Source organism: Hyla sarda, chromosome 2 (assembly GCF_029499605.1).
Source record: "Hyla sarda isolate aHylSar1 chromosome 2, aHylSar1.hap1, whole genome shotgun sequence".
Taxonomy (NCBI): Eukaryota; Metazoa; Chordata; class Amphibia; order Anura; family Hylidae; genus Hyla; species Hyla sarda.
The window spans coordinates 235,106,272-235,124,546 of NC_079190.1; the positions used below are offsets into that span (position 1 = coordinate 235,106,272).

The following is an 18,275-nucleotide window of genomic DNA, read 5'->3' on the forward strand; positions in this document are numbered from 1 at the left end:
GGTTAAGGGTCAAAGGTTCTGCCCTTTTTCCATTCTTTTTTTCAACGTCCCCTGACGTTCAATTATCATGTCCGAACCTGGTTCAGGGAGTGGCACACCTTGCCCTCCTTCTCAGTCCCCTTCTTTCCTTTGGGACTTACTCTTGGTCTTAGGTGCTCTGCAAGGCGCCCCCTTTTGTACTTCTCAGGGACATTTCTTTTCGCTTCCTTCCCTGGAAGGTGGCGTTCCTTATTGCTCTTACCTCTCTTTGGAGGGTGTCAGAGCTGGCAGCTCTCTCCTGCCGTTCTCCTTCCTGGTTTTATACCAGGACAAGTTGTTTTCTGTCCAGATCTGTCCTTTTTACCTGAGATGGTTTTGACTTTTTCATCTCAATGAGGAGACAGTCTTACCGTCCTTTTTGTCCGGTCCCTTCTCATCCCTGGAAGCGTTTTTTTTTCCCACAACCTGGTAGTGGTGAGGGCTGTTCAGACTTATCTCTGTCTCTTTCCTTTCGGCAGTGTGGCTCCCTGTTTTGGTTTCTCCGGAAGGTCGTCGTACAGGACAACCTGCTTCTGCGGCCACCATTTTTTTTCCGGTGGATCCGGTCTGCTATTCGGGAGCTTACCGCTGCAAGAGGAAGATCCCAGATGCTACTCTGGGCTGTAAGACGTTGCAGCTGGCGGTGGTCAAACCGTCCACCTGTCTGATTCCTTACCCACCCAAGGGACGGCTTTGGTACGTCCCATGGTCTGTGTCCCCCAATGGAGCCGATAGAGAAAAGGAGATTTTTTTTATGCTTACCGTAAAATCTTTCTCGAAGGATCCATTGGGGGACACAGCTCCCAGCACTCCCTCTGTAGCCGTGCATCCCCTCCCCTATTTTCACAGGAGGTGGTTTGGATCGTTAGTGGATCCAACATGTCACCCAGCCTGAGGTGGGTGAGTGTTTAGGGACCCATCCGATAGGAGGCCACCTCCGCGTGGTGGATGGGGGGACACGTTTTGATCAAAAAGTGCGCTAAGAGCCTCCATTTTGTTGACCAAGTGTGCTGCTGCCATTTTCTTTTCTTTTTTTACATGTTTTGTACTTGCCACAGCAGCGTGCACCCGTGTATTGGGTTTAGGTGCTGGCTACATTTTCATTTTTTTTTTTTTTTCTTTGCGACACAGCTCCCACCCTTTTTTTTTTTTTCTGGTGTTCCTATTTCAGTTATCTGTCCGAGGGTGTGTTAAGTTGCTTTTCTTCTGATTGCTCGGACAGTTTGTGTTTTTTTTTTTTCTTGACCGGTCGGTCATCTCCTATTGCTCTGGGACTAAAACTGATTACCTCAGGGTCTGGAGGCGGGTATATCCTGCTGGGAGGAGCCCGACTTTTTTGGTTGCCATAGTGTCAAGCCTCCTAGAGACAGCAGCATAAACCCATGGTCGGTGTCCCCCAATGGATCCTTCGAGAGAGAGATTTTACGATAAGCATAAAACATCTCCTTTTTTAGTAGCGCTGTGTTCACGGTGGTGTATAGTAGGGGTGTGAATCGCCAAGAATTTGGCGATACGATTCGAATCGCGATACCAGTGTGGTGATTCGATATATCCCGATATATGGCGATACCGTCTAGGTGAGGATACATCGCGATATATCCCGATACATCGCCCACCAGGGAGCATTCACAGATCCCTTTAGACGCCGCTGTCAGCTTTGACAGCGGCGATCTAGTAGTCCAACGCGCACTCTTCTCATTTTATCCCGTCCGGGCTGCAAAATAAAAGAAAACACACTTTTTCTTACCTGCCAACGAGCCCCCGGAGCTCCGGTACAGGTGTTCGGTCCCCGGGCTGTATTCTTCTTACTTCCTGTTAGCGCGGCACGTCACACGGAGCTTCAGCCTATCACCAGCCGAGGCGGGACATCGCTGTGGCCGGTGATAGGCTGAAGCTCCGTGTGACGTGCCGGGCTAACAGGAAGTAAGAATAATACAGCCCGGGGACCGAACACCTGTACCGGAGCTCCGGGGGCACGTTGGCAGGTAAGAGAAAGTGTGCTTTCTTTTATTTTGCAGCCCGGAGGGGATAAAACGAGAAAAGTGCGCGCCGGACTACTCCTTAATAGCCAGCCGCGGCGATCGCCGCATGCTGGCTATTAGCGGCGGCCCCCGGCTACTGAGAACAGCCGGGGGCTGCAGAGTATGGAGCGGGCACAAGTCGGAGCCCGCTTCATACACCCAGAGCGCCGCCGCGTCAGATCCAGCCTGCCCGGCTCCACAAATGTGGAATTTGTATCTCCTGATGCCCGGGACATGCTGTTCCGGGCGTCAGAAGATACAAATTCCACACCCCTGAAAGAATCGATTCAAAAATATTTTGAATCGATTCAGTATCGCCAAGTGAAAAAATCGCGATAATCGCGTGAATCGATTTTTTTCTTACATCCCTAGTGTATAGCAGAGCAAGCAGTGAATTATTACAAACACAACTTGCTCTGGCAGCCACGGACATAGCGCTACTGACAGACAAGACTCCTCCAGAGTATTGTATATTCTAATGCATTTGTGTATACCATACATGGGGAAGGCTCTGTGTCAGTAGCACAGTATCTGCGGCAGTGCTTAAAGGGATACACCGGTGTAATTTTTTTTTTTTTTTTTATTTATTTTTTTTAAACTCAACTGGTGCCAAAAAATTAAACAGATTTGTAAATGACCTCTATTAAAAATTTCCTTCCTGTACTTTTTAGCAGCTATATGATACAAAGAAAATTCTTTTCGATTTGAAATTCTTTTGTCTTGTCCACAGTGCTCTCTTCTGACACCTGATATCCCTTCTATCCCGTATCAGCAACTGTCCAGGGCAGGAGAAAATCCCCATTGGAAACCTTTGTTGCTCTGGACAGTTTCTGACATGGACAGAGGTGTCAGCAGAGAGCACTGTGGACAAGACAAAAGAGAATTGGAAGGGTAAAGATTTTTTAATAGAAGTCATTTACAAATCTGTTTTAACTTTCTGACACCAGTTGATAAAAATAAAAAATTAATAAAAAGTTTTCCACTGGAGTACCCTTTTTAAGCGAAGTGGACAAATGAGGACCAGGACACGTGCAGTCTTGCAGTTCCTCGATACAACTGTTGTTGGCAGCAGGGAGCCAAGTGTCAGTTTACTGCTGCCACTGAACATATACAAGTAAATATCTTAAAAATAAGTTGTTGTTTTTTTCCCCACAAAGTAATTTTTAAAGGGGTAAATCAACTGGTGCCAGAAAGTGAAACAGATTTGTAAATTACTTCTATAAAAAAAATCTTAAACCTTCCAGTACTTATAAGCTGCTGAATACTACAGAGGAAATTCTTTTCTTTTTGGAACACAGTGCTCTCTGCTGACATCACGAGTACAGTGCTCTCTGCTGACATTTCTGTCCATTTTAGGAACTGTCCAGAGCAGCATATGTTTGCTATGGGGATTTTCTCCTACTCTGGACAGTTCTTAAAATGGACAGAGATGTCAGCAGAGAGCACTGTGCTTGTGATTCAGCAGAGAGCTCTGGGTTCCCAAATGAAAAGAATTTCCTCTGTAGTATTCAGCAGCTAATAAGTACTGGAAGGATGAAGATTTTTTTTAATAGATGTAATTTACAAATCTAGACAATAAAATACAGAAAATGGGGCTCAAGGTCACGGATATATGGAGTAATGTGGTATTTATTAGAATTAATAGTATAAAATTTATCAGATATTGGTTGATGCCTGGCTAGCCACAGGACCCTTGCAGGTGTACAGGAATCGTGTGTGTGTGTGTATATGTCTATCTATCTATCTCTATATATATATATATATATATATATATATATATATATATATATATATATATATATATATATATATATATATTCAATCATAATGTAATAAATATCATAAAAAAACATACCGTATATACTCGAGTATAAGCCGACCCGAATATAAGCCGAGGCCCCTAATTTCACCCCAAAAACCCAGGAAAAGTTATTGACTCAACTATAAGCCGACCCGAATATAAGCCGAGGCCCCTAATTTCACCCCAAAAACCCAGGAAAAGTTATTGACTCAACTATAAGCCTAGGGTGGGAAATACATCATCGCCCCCCGTCGTCATCGCCCCCCCCCCCCCCCCCGTCGTCATCGCCCCCCCCCCCCCCCCGTCGTCATCGCCCCCCCCCCCCCGTCGTCATGCGCCCCCCCCCCCCCCGTCGTCATTGCGCCCCCCCCCCCCCCCCGTCGTCATTGCGCCCCCCCCCCCCCCCCGTCGTCATCGACCCCCCCCCCCGTCGTCATGCTGGGAGTTGTAGTTTTGCAACATCTGAAGGTCCGCAGGTTGAAGACCACTGAGAAGGGATTGACAGGCGGAGAGTTCACTCGTGTATAAGCAGAGGGGGGTGTTTTCAGCACAAAAAATTGTGCTGAAAAACTCTGCTTATACTCGAGTATATACGGTAATGCATATATTAAGAAAAACCTGAGATCACTCCAATAAATGATAGAAGTGAATATTGTTGTTGTGGATCAACACCAATAATTATCATAAAGTTCACAAAAGTTCATCCAAATTTATGGTGAGTCAAAAACTCCATATATGCCTCTAGCAATGAAATAGTAAAGCAGAAGATTCAGTCTCTCATATGTATCTCGAGCAAGAGATAACAATAACAATCAATTATTCTCAGCAGCTTTATGTAACAAGTTTTCATAAGTAGCAAATCCGGTCACTTTAGATCAAGCCACTTTGTATCAGTTATAATGGAATGCTCTGTACCAATGTACGGCTCTGTACAAATAGCAATTCACGGCTCTCCGTGATGTGAATGGGTAAGATATGCTCACCGGTCCGGGCGTCTGCTGCACGGGTTCCGTGATGGACTCTCCGGTTGATGCAGTGATGTCTCCGGTACGTGTATGTAATCCCCGGCGGGTCCTCCTGGCAGTCTACGTGCCGGCTCTCTCAGCAGGAGAGCCCACCGCTCGGAGACTCGGCCATCTCCCGGTAAGATATTGGAGTGGATATTGGAGTGGACCTGGAATCGGGTTACTGCAGCACTGCACCGCTTAGATGGTGGTTCCGGTGCTCTCCTCGTGTCTCTCCAGCGCGCGCTGGGAGTGATTTTGATTGACAGGTGGCGATCTCTGTAAAACTTAGATATTGGAGGCAGGAGTACAGATGATAGTGATCCTAAGAGTGTAGTATAGTGGGCTGGACACGTTTCAGAACCTCCTAGGTCTATATTTTATGCTGCTGAGGAAAGAGCCTAGGAGGTTACATTTTATGTTTTTTATGATATTTATTACATTATGATTGTCTAACATTTATATATATATATATATATATATATATATATATATATATATATATATATATATATATATATATATATATATATATATATATATATATATATACATACACGATTCCTGTACACCTGCAAGGGCCCTGTGGGTAGCCAGGCATCAACCAATATCTGATAAATGTGATACTATTAATTCTAATAAATACCACATTACTCCATATATCCGTGACCTTGAGCCCCGTTTTCTGTATTTTATTGTCTAGATATTTTGTGACACCTGAGGTATAGGTGTCTGTTGGGTAGCCCAGGTCTTAATTGCTGTCCAGAGCACTTTAGAGCCTCTCCATACTTCTATTTTTATCATTTACAAATCTCTAACTTTCTGCACCAGTTGATTTAAAAAGAAATGTTTTTCACTGGAGTACCCCTTTAACTTTATTAAAGGAAAACTGTCATCCTCGTCACCCACACAACCTGTTGGTACAGGCTTGTAGTACGGGTGACACTGATTAAAATTATACTTAACCCCACCAGATCTGTCTTTTGGCCATTATGCTTCTTATTTGGTTGCAGCTTGGGCAGAGCTTCAGAGGCACAAAGACATCATGTTGCTGCTGCTTTCTCAGTCTGCTGGTGTTCTGAAGGTTCTTGTCCCATCAGTGCTGAGAGCAGAGGGAGTTGTATGTGGCCTCAGCCAATCATGGGAGGATATGCTAGCTGCTGGGTGGTATGAACTCAAAAAATTTTTAGGGCACAAGAATCTTGAGAACACAGTCAATGAGAAAGCAGCAACAACTGTAAGGTCAGCGTGCTCCTGAAGCTTCGTCTGTGCCCCAAGCCGCAACCAAATAAGCATTAAAGCCAAACAGCGACTGATGTGGCGGTAGGGAGTATCATTGTAATCAATATCACCTGCATTACAGTCCTGTACACACAGGTTATGCGGGTGACCGTTTCCTTCCTTGAATACCTCTTAAGATGGGCAAAAAATGTTTTTTATATAAATTTTTTTTTTTTCCTTCTTTGAAAGCTGCTAAAAAGAAATGCTGCCTCACGACTTGGAGCTGGTTTGGGTGATGCCGGGGATGTTCAGGTAAACTTTCATTCCTCTGTTTAAAACGTTACTGCATTTACATCTTCCCGAACACCCCTAAAATTTTCCTTAGATGGGATCTGTTTCTATTTAAGGCACAGGCTACAGGTTTCCTGTCTTCCTTTGTACCAAAATGGATTTTTTTCTGTCAACGCAGGCAAATTTATCCATATTGCCAGGATCATTTAACTTTCTTTTCATAAATTACCATGCAGACCTTTCATTACCATTAAAAGCTCTTGAAGAAAGGTTGTCTAGCATCACTACTTCTCAAAACCTATTGGTTATTTAGCAATTTTTATTTTAGGCTCATCCATTCTTCAGACACATTAATTGGGAAGATCTCTTGGCTCGGAAGGTTGAACCTCCCTTCAAGCCACTTTTGGTAGGTTTATCTATCTACATACATATCATTTTTTTTATTTACCTTTATTTTGAACTGTCATAATGTAAGTGAATGCTTGTATAAAAAAAAATTGCATTCCCTCTCTCATATAAACATTGTTTTTCTCTGTAAAGCAATCTGAGGAGGATGTGAGCCAGTTTGATTCAAAGTTTACACGACAAACACCAGTAGACAGCCCAGATGATGCCACTCTTAGTGAAAGTGCCAACCAAGTGTTTGTGGTAAGTTATCTTCTATAAATGGCAGATATGTATTTCAGTCTACATCTAAGAAGATACAGCAGTTACTCTAATGAGCTATAGTGCCAGTGTCACTAGTATATAAAAACTTCGGCGTGGTAAAGTTCACGGCTACCTGCAGTAATGATAGTGGTGCTCTTTCACGTGTAGCTTAAGTCATAAGAGCGGCAAAAGAACAAGAATTGGGAGACACTCACGGTTCAAGACTGTGCAGGCGTTGTCTCCTTTATTTACAGTGCATGAGTATAAAATACAGCGGGGCACTTAGCTGAAATTAAACAGGAGCCATGCTGGTAATAGCTATTGCGTGCCACTGATGGCACTTCATCAGACTGCAGGAAAGGGGGTAGGGTCGAGGATCTGACCGCTGTACTGGGAAGTCCCAGCGGTCGTATTGGATTCAGGATCATGTTAGTGACCTTTTTTTTTAATCCCCAATACCCCACAGTGAGCTTCTTGTGAGATTTCTGCTTACACAAATGGGATACATAGCATTCAGGTGCACAGCAATAATACTTCAGATATACTCTGTATCCTTTGTATGTTGTATGTATTTGAAAAATGTTAGACCACCTGTGATGGCTTAAGGGTCCCTTTAGATGCCGCTGTCGCAATCGTTGCATGCCGGCTATTACAAATTCCGCCCCCGAATTTACACTCAATACTTGTATAAATTTCAAAAATACATGTATATTTTTGTTTGATAACTATCTTGTTATGATCCCTAGGGTTTTACTTATGTGGCCCCTTCTGTACTTGAAAGTGTAAAAGAAAAGTTTTCTTTTGAACCAAAAATTCGGTCTCCTCGTCGATTTATTGGAAGCCCTAGGACACCTGTGAGGTAACTTATTTAATTTTTTTATTTTGCCTCCAAGCCTGTTTAGGATTTTTGCTACTCCATTAATTTAGGCTAGGTTTAGATCTGCACCTGATCTCAGTTCAGGGAGTTCTATTCTTTTCAAAGAAAATCTGGTTGCTATGGGCAACTGCATCACTCATCCTCTACACAGGTTTTGATAAATCTCCCTCACTGTCAGCTTATAAACAGACCCCAGACAGACCCTGTTAAAGGGGTACTCCGGTGGAAAACTTTTTTTTTTTTTTTTTTAAATCAACTGGTGCCAGAAAGTTAAACAGATTTGTAAATTACTTCTATTAAAAAATCTTTCTAGCACTTATTAGCTGCTGAATACTACATAGGAAATTCTTTTCTTTTTGGAACACAGAGCTCTCTGCTGAAATCATGACCACAGTGCTCTCTGCTGACATCTCTGTCCATTTTATGAAATGTTAAGAGAAGCATATTTTTTGCTATGGGGATTTTCTCCTACTCTGGACAGTTCTTACAATGGACAGAGATGTCAGCAGAGAGCTCTGTGTTCCAAAAAGAAAAGCCTTTCCTCTGTAGTATTCAGCAGCTAATAAGTACTGGAAGGATTGAGATTTTTTTTTTAATAGAAATAATTTACAAATCTGTTTAACTTTATGGCACCAGTTGATAAAAAAAAAAAAAAGTTTTCCACTGGAGTACCCCTTTAAAGGGGTACTCTGCCCCTAGACATCTTATCGCCTATCCAAAGGATAGGGGATAAGATGTCAGATCGCGGGGGTCCCGCCGCTGGGGACCCCCAGGATCTCGGCTGCAGCGCTCACCTGTTGCGGCTTCCAGAAACGCTGGAGACTTCGGCTCCCGACCACGGTGACGGGAGATTGTGACGTCACGACTCTGCCCCCCGTGTGACATAACGCCCCGCCCGTCAGGTCGTGAGGCGTTAGGATGAGAGCCTCCAGCGATGCCTGGAAGCCGCAACAGGTGGGTGCTGCAGCCGAGATCCCGGGGGTCCCCAGCGGCGGGACCCTCGCAATCTGACATCTTATCCCTATCCTTTCGATAGGGGATAAGATGTCTAGGGGCGGAGTACCCCTTTTAAGGTCTGTGTCATCCGCAACAGAGCATCTGACTGCTTCTTCTGTCAGAAACGGTCTGATGGAGCTCTGATGTAGAGGTGAACCTAACCATAGCTGTTCAAAAAGCAATACATGGAATCAAGGCAAGTTGTTATACCATACTGTTATACCATACTGTATTACTGGTCATGGTGAACTCTGTAAAAGAGTTCAAAAGGGGTCTGGGTGCATTTTTGGAGAGTAATAACATTACAGGTTATGTATTCTAGATTTATAGGGACAGAACGTTGATCCAGGGATTTATTCTGACTGCCATATTTGGAGCCGGGAAGGAATTTTTACCTTTTAGTATGAGGGTTTTTTGCCTTCCTCTGGATCAACTCAGTAGGGACTCATTAGGGATATAGGTTGAACTTGATGGACTCTGGTCTTTTTTCAACCTCATGAACTATGTTATGTATCGCCTGAAGGAATTACTTTGGTTCACAGGGAAAGTTCTCATTTTGGTTAATCTGCTGAACATCATGCTCACTTGGTGGGATGTCACACAAAATCAGTAATCTGCCCAGACATGTAGGCCACATTTACACATTACTTGTGCCTGTTTTGTGCCATTACCTGCACATGTGACTACCTTCGGCCCATTTCTCCTCAAACTCATTAAAGGGGTATTCCAGGAAAAAACTTTTTTTTTTTTTTTTTTTTTTTTAATCAACTGTCTCCAGAAAGTTAAACAGATTTGTAAATTACTTCTATTAAAAAATCCTTAATCCTTTCAATAATTATCAGCTGCTGAAGTTGAGTTGTTGTTTTCTGTCTGGCAACAGTGCTTTCTGCTGACATCTCTGCTTGTCTCGGGAACTGCACAGAGTAGTAGAGGTTTGCTATGGGGATTTGCTTCTAAACTGGGCGGTTCCCGAGACACATGTCATCAGAGAGAACTTAGACAGAAAAGAACAACTCCACTTCATCAGCTCATAAGTACTCAAAGGATTAAGATTGTTTTAATAGAAGTAATTTACAAATCTGTTTAACTTTCTGGAGCCAGTTGATATATAACGTTTTTTCCTGGATAACCCCTTTAATCTGAAAACGTCTGCTGCCTGTGCTCCATTATATGCCTGATGCCGATGCATACCACTGGCAGGTTGGAATTATTTCATTGTGAACCCCTCCTTTAAAGGGAACCAATCAGCTTATTTTAGTATATATAATGCTTGGCAATGCATTGTATATGCTAAAATCATTATCCTCACCATCCCCGGGGGATGTTTGTGCCCCCAGGGATGGTGAAGATATGACGTTATAAAGCCCGGCAAGTAGTCTCCTGGGCGGGAACTTACACTTACCAGTTCCTTTCACTGTGGCCCCGCCCCGACAGCTTGAATGACGGCTCGCATCATTGCTCCGTTCCCTAAGCAGACAGAGCAGAGCGGTGTCGCGAGCAGTCAATCATAGCGAGGGGGTGGGACCTCAGCCGCAGCAACTGGAGCTGGTAAGTGTAAGTCCCAGGGGACTACTTGCCGGGGGACTTTATAACTTAATATATTCACCATCCCTGGGGGCACAAACGTCCCCTGGGGATGGTGAGGATAATGATTTTAACATATAAAACGCATTGCCAAGTGATATATAATATATATATATATATATATATATATATATATATATATATATATATAATATATAATATATATATATATTTATATAATATATAATATATATATATATATATATATATATATATACACATGCTGATTAGTTCCCCTTAATTGTCTTGTCTCGAGATCATATTTCTTTTTGAGGTGTACGTTTTACTTTAGTCTTTGAACACAGCTTCCCATAAAAAATGAAAATATATAAATAGTGTGTTTCCTGAAAAAAAAGCTACTTAACATTTTTTGAGTTGCTTACAAAAAGTCCATTATCCATATCGTAAGGCCCTAAACAGCTGCCTCATTCAGCTGACAGCTATTCCTCCTGATCTCATCTCATACAAATGCTTACTTGGTGTAAATGTCTTCTCAATGGCAGAAGAGAGTAAGCCGCTGCCAGACACAGAATAGCGGCTTAATTGTGTGAGAACAAAGGATTGGGGATTTTAAAATCCAAGATGCCCATTCATCCTTTGCTGTGTTTTGTTATGTATGAGAAGGTTTGGATACACCAATATACAATGTCTGCTAACTAGGGCTGAAACTAATTACTAAATCAACAACTAATTAATTATTTATGAATGTCAACTAATTTTATAACTGATTAATCAGTTGGTTGATTAGTAAGACAATTTCCAAAGTTCATTTACATAGCAATTATCACTATGTATATATGCAGCTGCAGTTCCCAGCAGCCTGTGTGGTGAAGAGGGGGGGGATCCAGTACACCTGATCTTTAGCTTCCGACAGCTTTTCTTTGCAACTATTGAGTCCCTGGCTGTCTGACTTTGTGCAAAAGATAGTCGCAGAGGAGATGCAGTAAGTGAACGATCATATGTTCTGGGCCCCTTCTTCACTAAACAAGCTGCTGTGGGCACATAGGATGCCACTGGACAACCAGAAAGTGTGTTGTCCCTCCTCTGGCCATGTGTAAGAAACCGGGAGGGGGTGAAAGACCTTATAAATAAGGGAAAAAGCTAAATTAATAAAAAAATTTAAAAAAAAAAACCACAGATGATCTGGTCAAATCCCCTCCCTGGTAAAAAAAAAAAAAAAAAAACCCTCATTAAATTCCTTCCTTGTAACTTACAAATGATCTTCTCCACTGTTGTTTTTAACGCATTATGCAAAATAATAATCAAACTATTTATGAAATTATGAAAATAATCTTTCAGTCTGCTGTAGGGTTTCAGCCCTACAGCAGACGTTCATAAAATGTATATAGGCACCTTCAGAGGGTGGTCGTGGTAGATTGGGGAAAGTTTTATATGCTTACCAAAGCAAGTCTAGGAACTTTGTGATTTAGAAAAGTCTCTCCATTGCCTAATAGATGAACTATGCATAGCAAAGATATTGACATTTCATTCTTTATATTTTTAAAGCCCTGTCAAGTTTTCCCCTGGTGATTTCTGGGGACGAGGAACAGCTGCTGGATCCACCAATGCACAAGCACATTCTGATTTCCGAATGGAAACAAGTGCTGTGGAACAAATGGATGTGACAGTAAGCGGAGAAGCCTCAGCTCCACTACCAATTAGACAATCTAATGTGGGGCCATACAAGAAGCAAACCTATCCATTGATCCCTAAACGACCGGAACATCTGCGCATGAATCTATGACAATGTAGTGTTGACTGAAACTTTGACTTGTACAGGTGGTGAAACCAAGGAAGATAGAACCCAACTGAAAATAAAGCAAAAATATATATAGATCTTGGGTTCTTTTTCAACTCCCTATGAAGGGAAATTGAAATTTAGTCTTGGTTACTACACAGATCAGTTTGGCAAGACTAAGGCGTGAACATTCATTTTTTTTTAAGATATAAATTATATATATATGCTCAAATATATATATATTTCAATCAGTGGTGCACAAAAACAGATTAAGAAACTGTAAACAGAAATGGAGGCAATGTATTATTAACCTCCAAGAATACTTTCAATGTCCTAGTTGAAAGAAAAATGTATTTGCTCAAGGATTTCATCTTACTCTACACGTTTACATTTTTTTTTACATAAATATCACCATAAAATGAACTCTGTGGATGGCGGACATGATCCTGCAAGGACATTGAGTTGTGTTTCAAGTTCTTTAATAGCTGAATAGAGTTTGCATACAGTGATCGAAAAAAATGGTATTTCCTTGAAACAAATCAGTTGACCTGCATAATATTGAAATCCCCAATGCTATGTTAGAGAGCTAGTTTTACCCAGAAACAATTGGCAGTCTTCCATTGTGTTTTGGGAAATATATGCATTGGAGTGGCTTTTAAATAGGAGTGTGATTACTTCCATTTTTGCAATGTAATGATGCTGTTCAGCATATAGGGAATTAAGTATTGAAGGCTTCAAATGAATCCAAGGCACATGTGAACCTTGACACTGGAGTGTTTCATGCTACTAGTAATGTATTCCTTTGCATTTTATCAGTTTTTTTCCTTCTATTCCTCTATATATTAAGCTCAATGCTATAAGAACTTTAAATGCTGGGACTTTCCGATTGTAAAAGTATTATATGGCCTTTAAACTCATGTCTTCCATAAAAGGGGGAATGCTGTCCCTGGACCTAGGGAATGTTATCACAATGCTGGTCTTGGATTCTGTATGAATGGTGTAGCTGTTTGCCCTCTAGGTACAAAGAAATAAAGGTAACTTTACCTTAACTGCCTTAACAAAGCAATTTCATGAACATCTTTGAGAAGGTAATTAAATCATGTCCATTTTTGTATTATACACTTAATAGTATCATATAAGTGTTTTCTTACCTTTTACTTGTTTTCCTGTACGTCCAATTATGTAAATATAGACTGGAGTACACTACCATTGCCTGAATTTTCACACACCACTTTCAGCCCATAGTTGAGCCTAGGAAACAAGCCATACAAATGTCTATGTATTGAATTCACTGAATAAAGAAGGCGTTTATTTGGTGCAGTTGGCATTGCAGCTATTAACCTGTTTCATGTATAATGTCCATCTACCACACACACAACAAATATCTGGCACTGTACCACAGGTTGTATTAAAAAAAGCTTGTTGAAAGGTCTTTCAGTGGTCTGTTTACTGTATGTGTATCCATACCAGTAAAAGTATAGTTACACAGCTTGCAAGCACAAGAGGTAACTTTAGTTGACACTTAAGTCTCTTACTTACGGGTGAGTACTAATGGATTAGTTTGTATTTGAGTTTTATTTAGCACTCATTTTTTAGCAGCATTTAGAGTGATCTGTAATGATGAGAAATTTAAATCTGATTTGAATTTAAAGTGTTAAGTGTGGGTTGTAATTTAGGCATTAATTTCTATAATACTGCATTATACAAATAAAAAAATTTAGGTATGTACCTTACATTTGTCTGACTGAGAAGGCTGCTTATATGCCAAACTTTAAAGAGCTTTAGCTGAATTTTTATCAGATATTTATATACTAAACATCGTTGTTAGCACAATACTTACCTGTAAGTACCTGTCACCAAATAAAACTTATAATAGTGTTTCTTGTGTAATTAGAAGACACTTTCCCATTCAATTGAATTCGGTCTCCTTCTGGCCTGGCAGGAGTCCGAACTCGGCAAGTGTTTCTCTGCACAGAGCTTAATTGTCAGCTGCATAGAAAGTGAAAGCTCCACAGATTCTCACAGAAAGCTGCACAGACAGCTGAAGGAGAGCCTCACTGAAATATGTACAGAGCTTGAGGTCTTCTGCCCTCACATTGTTGCAGAATTGTGATAGATAGAAGTGGTCCCCCAGCAGGTTTCAGTGATGTCATGCCTACTGGGAAACGCCCACTTTCTCCTACTGGGAAATTGCACTATGAGAGTCAGAAGAAAGGTAAGATAAAAACTATTTCAGAGCTTTAAAAAGTTCTGTAAGGGCAGGAGGGGTACATAGCCTGAGGTAGTTGAGCAGTTTATTTGGTGACAGATACTTTTTAAGGGAGAACTTCACCCAAAAACTTAGTCTGAGGTGGAGTCATTGGTAAGCCCTTAAAGGGGTACTCCGGTCAAAACCTTTTTCTCTTTTAACCCCTTAAGGACTGAGCCCTTTTTCACCTTAAGGACTCGGCCATTTTTTGCAATTCTGACCACTGTCACTTTAAACATTAATAACTCTGGGATGCTTTTAGTTATCATTCTGATTGCGAGATTGTTTTTGCGTGACATATTCTACTTTACCATAGTGGTAAAATTTTGTGATAACTTGCATCCTTTCTTGGTGAAAAATCCCCAAATTTGATGAAAAATTTAGCATTTTTCTAACTTTGAAGCTCTCTGCTTGTAAGGAAAATGGATATTCCAAATAAAAAAAAAATTGATTCACATATACAATATGTCTACTTTATGTTTGCATCATAAAATTGATGTGTTTTTACTTTTGGAAGACACCAGAGGGCTTCAAAGTTCAGCAGCAATTTTCCAATTTTTCACAAAATTTTGAAACTCGCTTTTTTTCAGGGACCAGTTCAGGTTTGAAGTGGATTTGAAGGGTCTTCATATTAGAAATATCCCACAAATTACCCAATTATAAGAACTGCACCCCCCAAAGTATTCAAAATGACATTCAGTCAGCATTTTAACCCTTTAGGTGTTTCACAGGAATAGCAGCAAAGTGAAGGAGAAAATTCACAATCTTCATTTTTTTCACTCGCATGTTCTTGTAGACCTTATTTTTGAATTTTTGCAAGGGGTAAAAAGGAGAAAATTTTTACTTGTATTTGAAACCCAATTTTTCTCAAGTAAGCACATACCTCATATGTCAATGTAAAGTGTTCGGCGGGTGCAGTAGAGGGCTCAGAAGGGAAAGAGCGACAAATGGTTTTTTGGGGGGGGGGGGGGGGGGCATGTCACTTTTAGGAAGCCCCTATGGTGCCAGAACAGCAAAAAAAAAACACATTGCATACCATTTTGGAAACTAGACCCCTCGGGGAACATAACAAGGGGTAAAGTGAACCTTAATACCCCACAGGTGATTCACGACTTTTGCATATGTAAAAAAAAAAAAAATTTTTTTTCTTCCTAAAATGCAAAAGTTTTTACATTTTTAAAAAGGGTAATAGCAGAAAATACCCCCCAAAATTTGAAGCCCAATTTCTCCTGATTCAGAAAACACCCCATATGGGGGTGGAAAGTGCTCTGCTGGCGCACTACAGGTCTCAGAAGAGAAGGAGTCACATTTGGCTTTTTGAAAGCAAATTTTGCTCTGGGGGCATGCCGCATTTAGGAAGCCCCTATGTTGCCAGGACAGCAAAAAAAAAAAAAACACATGGCATACTATTTTGGAAACTAGACCCCTCGGGGAACGTAACAAGGGGTTAAGTGAACCTTTATACCCCACAGGTGTTTCACGACTTTTGCATATGTAAAAAAATAAAAAAAAATTTACCTAAAATGCTTCTTTTCCCCAAAATTTTACATTTTTAAAAAGGGTAAAAGCAGAAAATACCCCCCAAAATTTGTAACACAATTTCTCCCGAGTACAGCGATACCCCATATGTGACCCTAAACTGTTGCCTTGAAATACGACAGGGCTCCAAAATGAGAGCGCCATGCGCATTTGAGGCCTAAATTAGGGATTGCATAGGGGTATTCTACGCCAGTGATTCCCAAACAGGGTGCCGCCAGCTGTTGTAAAACTCCCAGCATGCCTGGACAGTCAGTGGCTGTCTGGTAATACTGGGAGTAGTTGTTTTGCAACAGCTGGAGGCTCCGTTTTGGAAACAGTGGCGTACCAGATGTTTTTTCATTTTTATTGGGGAGGGGGGCTGTATAGGGGTATGTGTACATGTAGTGTTTTTTACTTTTTATTTTATTTTGTTAGTTTAGTGTAGTGTTTTTAGGGTACAGTCGCACGGGCGGGGGTTCACAGTAGTTTCTCGCTGGCAGTTTGAGCTGCGGCAGAAAATTTGCCGCAGCTCAAACTTGCAGCCGGATACTTACTGTAAACCTCCGCCCATGTACATCCAGCTGTTTAAAAACTACAACTCCCAGCATGCGCTGACAGACTGTACATGCTGAGAGTTTGTTTTGCAACAGCTGTAGGCACACTGGTTGTGTATCACTGAGTTTGTGACCTAACTCGGTGTTTCACAGTGTGCCTCCAGCTGTTGCAAACTACAACTCCCAGTATGTACGGTGCATGCTGGGAGTTGTAGTTTCCAACAGCTGGAGGCACACCAGTCGTGAAACACTGAGTAAGGTAAAAAAAAGAGTTTCACAACCAGTGTGCCTTCAGCTGTTGCAAAACTGCAACTCTCAGCAGTCACCGACAGCCAACGGGCATGCTGGGAGTTGTAGTTATGCAACCAGCAGATGCACCACTACAACTCCCAGCATGCACTTTAGCTGTTTGTGCAAGCTGGGAGTTGTAGTTATAAAACAGCTGAAGGTACACTTTTCCATAGAAAAAATGTGCCTCCAGCTGTTGCAAAACTATAAGTCCCAGTATGCCCATAAGGGAATGCTGGGAGTTGTGGTGGTCTGCCTCCTGCTGTTGCATAACTACAGCTCCCAGCATGCCCTTTTTGCATGCTGGGAGCTGTTGCTAAGCAACAGCAGGAGGCTGTCAATCGCCTCCAACTGCTGCTCCCCCGGTCAGTCCCTCGCCGCCGCTCCTGGGGCCCCGATCCCAACAGGGACGCCAGGGATCGGGGTCCCCAGCTCCCGGGGTCCACGTCCCGCACCTGCTCACGTGCTCCGGAAGCGGAGCGGGTTGCGGGAGTGACACCCACAGCAGGTGCCCTGATTGGTCGGCCGGTAAACCAGCTGACTAATCAGGGCGATTGTGAGACGGCCCCGATCAGCCAGTAATTCCGGGTCACTGGATATGTATGCTAAGGGCAGCAGATGTATGCTAAGGGCAGAATGGTGGCTCAGTGGTTAGCACTGCTGCTTTGCAGTGCTGGGGACTTGGGTTCAAATCCCACTAAGGACACCAATAAATAAAGCATTATCATAATGTCAGCAGAGAGAATTGTGGTCGTGATGTCATCAGAGCATTCCAAAAAGATAAGAATTTCCTCTGTAGTATTCAGCAGCTAATAAGTACAGGAAGGATTAAGATTTTTTAATAGAAGTAATTTACAAATATGTTTAACTTTCTGCCACCAGTTGATTTAAAAGAAAAAAGGTTTTCACCGGAGTACCCCTTTAAGGCCGTGTTTACGCTTTTTTTTTTTAACCTATCATAGTTTGGAAAATCACTACTAATATCTTATGGACATGTCGATCAGCTCAGTAATTGTTCATTTTCAGAAGACATGTTCCATTGTAAGACCTATGTTATAAATGTTGGATAAGTGATAACCATAGTGGCATATTTATTGAAATACTGAAGTTTATTGCTGATGCTAACCCTTTGATTTCTCACTGCTGCAGAACTGGATAAGAATTAGCCCTCTTGTAAACATATCACTTATTTGTGGTGTATTGAAAGCCACACAGATTGGGGTTGTAGAAACCCTATTCATTTGAACTGGAGATGGACTGTCATCAGATTAGAGGTGTAGTTTGGTGCAGAATCTTTGCCAAGGTTTCTGTGCCAGTGGTAAATGTGTTGCTGGCACTGTTCTATTGATATTTTTAATCATTAAAGGACAACTGTAGTGGTACACTTTTCTATATGCCTGTGCCTCAAAAATAAACAAAATAAACTCATACATAGCTTCCTACGAGCCCCCGTTGGTCCGGCAGTGCT

At 41.7% G+C, this 18,275-nt stretch overlaps 1 protein-coding gene across 1 annotated transcript in view; it reads left to right on the forward strand.

Annotated features, from left to right (window-relative positions):
* Positions 1-13,631, forward strand: part of RPS6KB1 (ribosomal protein S6 kinase B1) — a 62,287-nt gene extending 48,656 nt beyond the window's left edge. The window contains exons 11-15 of the mRNA XM_056556676.1: positions 6,315-6,377; positions 6,685-6,762; positions 6,897-7,004; positions 7,751-7,863; positions 11,968-13,631. Of these exons, the coding sequence (XP_056412651.1) occupies positions 6,315-6,377; positions 6,685-6,762; positions 6,897-7,004; positions 7,751-7,863; positions 11,968-12,205 (600 nt within the window). The 3' untranslated portion in view covers positions 12,206-13,631. The remainder of the gene's footprint in view (positions 1-6,314; positions 6,378-6,684; positions 6,763-6,896; positions 7,005-7,750; positions 7,864-11,967) is intronic.
* The last annotated feature ends 4,644 nt before the right edge of the window (positions 13,632-18,275 follow it).